The following is a 6161-nucleotide window of genomic DNA, read 5'->3' as shown; positions in this document are numbered from 1 at the left end:
TCAAAATATGATAATTTTGAATTCCACCAAACCTATCTTATGGCATTCCAAACCTTTATTTTTTTTTAAAAAAATAAGCAATTAGATTTGCCAAAATACCATTGATATTTTAAAAATATTAATTTTTAAGATTTCTTAAAATAATTTCTTAAAAATTCTTGAATTCTCTTGAGAATCCCATCGTTCACAAAATTTTGAATTTCGCTCGACAATTCTCAAATCCAATGAAAATTTATAATTTTAATGGATTTTTTTTTTGGATCAAAAAATATATTTTTAAAGGAATTTGAATGGTCATGGGAACCTGAATGGACACACTACATGCCAATCACCAACCCCACATTTTCCAGAAATTTAAAATAACCTTTGTCTAATTTTTTACTAATTTTTAAAAAAAATTAAAATTTTTAATTTACCCCGAACGCATTTAGAATACGAACGGTCAAAAAATTTTGAGAATCCCAATGGTCTTCTCGGAATACAGAAAGCCAACAGTTTCGGGAAAATGAAAAGATTAAAAAAATCAGAATGTGAAAGGTCAAAAGTTTCTGGAATCCGAAAGGTCAAAAGATTTTCCGAAATTCAGAAAGCCAATAGGTTTTTCGGGAATGCGGAAAGCAAAGAGGTTTTAAGAGAAAAGAATTAAAATTTCAGAGAATTTTTTTTCTCAAATCTCATATTTTCTCAAATTTTTTTCAAGCTTTTCCAAACTTTTTTGAAAGGATTTCAAAAGCTTTTTTTTTAGATTTAAAAAAAACTATTTAAAAAAATCAAAATTTCTATTAAAGCTTTAATCCAATCTTTTTTTAAAAAAATATTTCAGGGGGGGCGATTTTTGCCCGGCGGGCTGTAGCGCAGTCCCCCTCCTCCCCCTGCCCCCCCGTGTGCACATAGCAGAGAGTGAGAGAGAGAAGAATCTCTCTCTCTACACTCCTCTCTCCTTCTCTAATAAAATCTTCTCTCACCACCCCTTCCTTCTCTCTGTTAACAGAGAGTAGGATTAATAATTAATTAAATAAAGCTTAATCATAATTAAAGTTTAATTATGAGAGAGAGAAGAGTCTCTCTCTCTCTACACTCCTCTCTCCTTCTCTAATAAAATCTTCTCTCACCACCCCTTCCTTCTCTCTGTTAACAGAGAGTAGGATTAATAATTAATTAAACATGCCCCTATTATATAGGAGGGCCCTCAAGTGACTCTTGACTCTCCATTTCCTATGTGTGACCCTTGGATGCCTGACCCTAACCTTAACCCTTAAGGTTAGTCCTAACCCATGCTCCACTAGAGCTTGTTCCCATGCTCCCATGCTCACAAGCACCTAATGTGGGTTAGCCTCCTAGTATATGCACACATAATGTGCATATAACATCTATGCTAGCTAAGAGACCTAGAAGGCCAAGTATGAAAGCACAAGTCTGAAAAAGGACAAAAGGGTAATTAGGCTTAAGGAAGCCTAAAAAAGGTGATTATGCTAATGAAGGTTCTAATCAGTAGAGAGATAGAGAGCTTGGTGTGTGAGAATGGTGGATTTTTTTTAAACCTTTCATAACACCTTGAATGAGGTCGGTTTAGGACACCACTGAAATGGCAACAAAAATAAGAGCTTTTTTTCACTAGCTGGACAACGTCCACAGTAATTGGATGGAGGTATTGTCAACGATCCAGATTCCATTGCATACCTTGATCGAAGTAGCAACGCTGGGGATTTTTTATTTTTGGATAGTCAAGATTTTGACCTTGTTACCTTGATCGAGGTATGGATAGTGTAGATTTGATCCACGTACCTCGATCGAGGTCTGGACGACTAAGATTAAAAACAAAATATATTTATTTTATAGACCTCAATCCCATACGGTATGGTGCATACTCATATATGTACAGATCCATCATGCATGGACCTTCATTGAGGTCTTGTGTGGCATCAAATGGACCTCGATCGAGTTCTGGCATGGCACTTGTGTGGACCTCGATCGAGGTCTTGCATGGCAAATGACTCGAGCGCAACTTGAATGTCCACTTGGACCTCGATCGAGGTTCGAGGGACCTACACGGCCACTTGGACCTCGATCAAGGTTCCCAAGCCAAGGCTTGTTGTGGACGGTGGCGTGTTACAATTCTCCTATATACCTCGATCGATGTACCCCGCAATTTTTTGAAAGAGGTGCTATTTTTGGGGTGATGGGATGGGTCTAAGCACCCGTAGCTTACAACCGTCTTGAATGAGAAATAAGTGTCGTTAACTTTCATTTTTTATTGCTGCCAAGAGGGACTCCAACAAAGGCTTTGCAAAGCTGAAGTGTGATTAAAGATTGTGGATTCCTACATCGTCTATAAGGCATAGAAGAAGGCAGCCAACTGTTGAAGGCCGTCTCTCTCGATCAGGTGACCTTAGGCTAGAGATAGGAATTCTCGAATACGTTCTCTCTCTCTCTCTCTCTCTCATTAGGCCATGCAGGTTCTCTCTTTCTTGGCCAATCCATCTCTATTCACCTATATAGCGACCACGATCATTTGTCTCTTTGCCGCAGTTCCTGAGGGTGAGTCCACTAAGGATAAGCAAGCGTGGGAAGGAAGGCAATGGGCATGTGCATCCGGCTGAGACTCTCGGGAGGGTTGCGATCACAGTCGTAGCGGGAAGGGAGGGCATCCTACAGCACGACATCAGGGAAAACCTTAGATTTGTAAGGTTTTTTCCAAACCTTCAAATTCAAAAAGTTTTTGTTATAAAGAATATTAATAAATACACTATCGTCCAAGATCAGTAGGTGGAAGAAAAATGAGAACAAAGTTGATTATGCAAGGTATGCATATGAATTTCATGAAATAGTAGAGAATGTGAACAAAGCTACAAAATACAAAAGAAACAATTGAAATAATACACAGAAAGAGCAAACATATAGACCTAGAAAACAGAAAAAAAAAATGAGAATGAGAAAATCATTAACATAGAAAGTGAAAATCATGAGATCGATAATCAAAGTCTACGATCTACATCATATTTATTGGTACTAGTTAGGAACCCATGCTTTGCACCTCTTTTGAGGTTTCTAAAATCAAATTCTACCCAAACCTGCTCCCCTTCTAGAACCTCCAAATTCTTGCCACGTTGCAGCTTTGTGAAACTCTTCCTTAAGATAATATAGAGATAAAAGACAAGAAAAGAAATAATGCTACTGTAATCACATGAAAATGCAATAGAAGACTCTTTTAATATGTTTCTCTCAACGTTAAAAAAAAATACGTATCCTTTTATTTTGTCTTCCTCTTTCTAAAGAAAGAATAGAGGCATTAAGAAATATGTGCCCATATTCATGATAATTATTTCTTGGCTTCGCTAAAAATGAGATCTGAAGACATAGGATTTCATGCGAAAAACAGAAGTAAATTTGAAGTGAAGACGTACTCTGTTATGAATGGCTATTACTAATTTTTAAGTTGCATTGCAAAGACGGGAGGTAGTAGAACTCTAAAAGCATGGATTTATTAAGGGGGTGTCGGGTTGCAAACTTAGATGGATTTCGTTTTATTCCAAGGAAATGATTAACCTAATCTAACTACTAAGCGCGTAATTATTGACTGGTTGGTTGGATGGTTCATAATTAGTATTCTTCGCCTTCATCTTCGCCATCGCCTTCGGTGGAGTCAGCGCCAACTTCTTCGAAATCTTTTTCGAGGGCGGCAAGGTCTTCACGGGCCTCAGAGAACTCACCTTCTTCCATACCTTCACCAACGTACCAGTGGACGAAGGCACGCTTAGCGTACATAAGGTCGAACTTGTGGTCGAGGCGAGAGAAGACCTCGGCGATACTGGTAGAGTTGGAGATCATGCAGACCGCCCTCTGCACTTTGGCCAGGTCCCCGCCGGGCACCACCGTGGGTGGCTGGTAGTTGATTCCGCACTTGAACCCAGTCGGACACCAGTCCACGAACTGTATGGTGCGCTTCGTCTTTATGGTAGCCACGGAGGCGTTCACGTCCTTGGGCACCACGTCGCCCCGGTACATCATGCAGCAGGCCATGTATTTGCCGTGCCGTGGGTCGCACTTTGCCATCATTGATGCCGGCTCGAAGGCACTGTTGGTGATCTCGGCAACAGAGAGCTGCTCGTGATAGGCCTTCTCTGCGGAGATCACCGGCGCGTAGGAGGACAGCATGAAGTGGATTCGTGGGTATGGCACCAGGTTCGTTTGGAATTCCGTTATGTCCACGTTCAGTGCTCCGTCAAATCTTAGCGACGCCGTGAGCGAGGAGATCACCTGCATAACAAACGTTCATGTTGTGTGTGTATGAGTGTGTGAGATAGAGAGAGAGAAGATATGCGTGTGTGTGAGAGAGAGATATATATGTTCATATGTATGTGTGTGTATGTCAAAGATAGAGAGAGAGATCAGTTGACGTACAAAGAAATGTAAGTGTGTGTGTGTTTGAGAGAGAGATCAGTTTGCGCTCAAAATATGTGTGTGTGTGTGAGAGAGAGAGAGAGAGAGAGAGAGAAAGAAGAGATGTTTGAGAGAGAGAGAGAGGCCGACCTGTGAAATGAGCCTGTTGAGATTGGTGTAAGTTGGGCGTTCGATGTCCAGGGAGCGCCTGCATATGTCGTAGATGGCCTCGTTGTCTAGCATGACGGCCACATCTGTGTGTTCAAGCAGGGAGTGGGTGGACAGGACGCTGTTGTAGGGCTCAACCACGGCGTTGGAAACCTGAGGGGAGGGGTAGACAGTGAAGCCCAGTTTGGATTTCTTCCCATAGTCCACAGAGAGGCGCTCCAGCAGGAGGGAGCCCAGGCCGGAGCCCGTGCCGCCCCCTACTGCATGGAAAACCAGAAAGCCTTGAAGCCCAGTGCAGTTGTCCGCCAACTTCCTAATGCGGTCCAGGCACAGGTCCACGATCTCCTTCCCAACTACGTAAAATCACACAAAACTACCGTCAATCGTATGCCCATGCCAAAATATCCGTCAACCTACGTCAAAAATCTCACATGCGCATGCAAAAGACAAGATCCCGTCAACCGATGTCCGTCAACTTACGTCAAAAAGTCCGTCAGCCTACGTCAAAAAATCATATGCACATACAAAACGCAAACCCAGAATCCGTCGAGCTACGGCAAAAATCCCATGAACATGCCACCACATCCCCATGCAAAAATCAACATAACCCATATTGATTTACCCTGTGTAGATTCTGATTTAGTTTAATTGCTAAGGCGTATAGCTGTATTGATATTATGCGAATTTAATTTTTTTGGAAGTGTTAATACAATTGCAAAGGCGCATAGCCATACGGATATTTGCGCGTCTAATTATTGCATGGAATGTTTTATTTTGTTCGTATGATAATCTCGCATTTGATTTTTGGAAGATTTACTGGTGTAATGGCCTCTTGCGAAGTTGTTGGCTGCGTCCTCTTTGCCGCTGATGAGCTGCTCTGGGTGGAAGAGCTGCCGGTACGTGCCGGTCCTCACTTCGTCTATCACTGTCGGTTCCAGGTCAAGAAACACGGCACGCGGCACGTGCTTGCCGGCCCCCGTCTCGCTGAAGAACGTGTTGAAGGCATCGTCGCCTCCGCCCACGGTCTTATCACTAGGCATTTGGCCATCGGGCTACAAACAGATCACAAACCATAGGATATATATCAAAATCGAATAATCAATACATCTTCATCTTCAATTAAGGTAAGGTTAAACTACATTGGAATATAGAATTAATGACTGAAACCTGGATTCCATGCTCTAGGCAGTACAATTCCCAGCAGGCGTTGCCCATCTGGATGCCGGCTTGGCCGATGTGGATAGAGATGCACTCTCTCATGTTGACGATTGGCTTCAACAGGAGGAAAACGAGGACGACAGAGGTCGAGGCCTGCTTTCGAAGGCTGGGTCTCTCTCTCTCTCTCTCTCTCACACACAGTGTGCCACTTAGCCGTGTATATATACAAGCATTGGCCTGGCCATGGGAGGTACCGAGGGGCACGAGGTCCAACCAACGGAGAGATCAAAAGAGCTTCCGCCGAACTACCCATAACTGCCACCCCTTTGATCTCAAATGCCACGCGCTTCATATCATCCATCCTTGTATTTGCGCCCATTTCCATCTCTCCTACGCTCACGCACCATATAATTACTTGAACGTTTAATGTATCTTGACCATAATTTACGAGTCCT

At 42.4% G+C, this 6161-nt stretch overlaps 1 protein-coding gene across 1 annotated transcript; it reads right to left on the bottom strand.

Annotated features, from left to right (window-relative positions):
• Window positions 1–3416: 3416 nt before the first annotated feature.
• Window positions 3417–5915, bottom strand: LOC147605378 (tubulin alpha chain-like). Its single transcript, XM_086793091.1, has 4 exons — window positions 5716–5915; window positions 5366–5600; window positions 4531–4901; window positions 3417–4257 (listed from the first exon to the last, which is right to left on the bottom strand). The coding sequence occupies exons 1-4, from the start codon at window positions 5806–5808 to the stop codon at window positions 3601–3603; spliced, it is 1356 nt and encodes a 451-aa protein (XP_086649217.1). The 5' UTR covers window positions 5809–5915; the 3' UTR covers window positions 3417–3600.
• Window positions 5916–6161: the final 246 nt, after the last annotated feature.

This window comes from Cibotium barometz, chromosome 59 (genome assembly GCF_041138505.1).
Source record: "Cibotium barometz isolate CiBa-2024 chromosome 59, ASM4113850v1, whole genome shotgun sequence".
NCBI lineage: Eukaryota > Viridiplantae > Streptophyta > Polypodiopsida > Cyatheales > Cibotiaceae > Cibotium > Cibotium barometz.
Note: the sequence above shows the minus strand (reverse complement) of the source record. Positions and strands in the feature narration are given on the sequence as shown.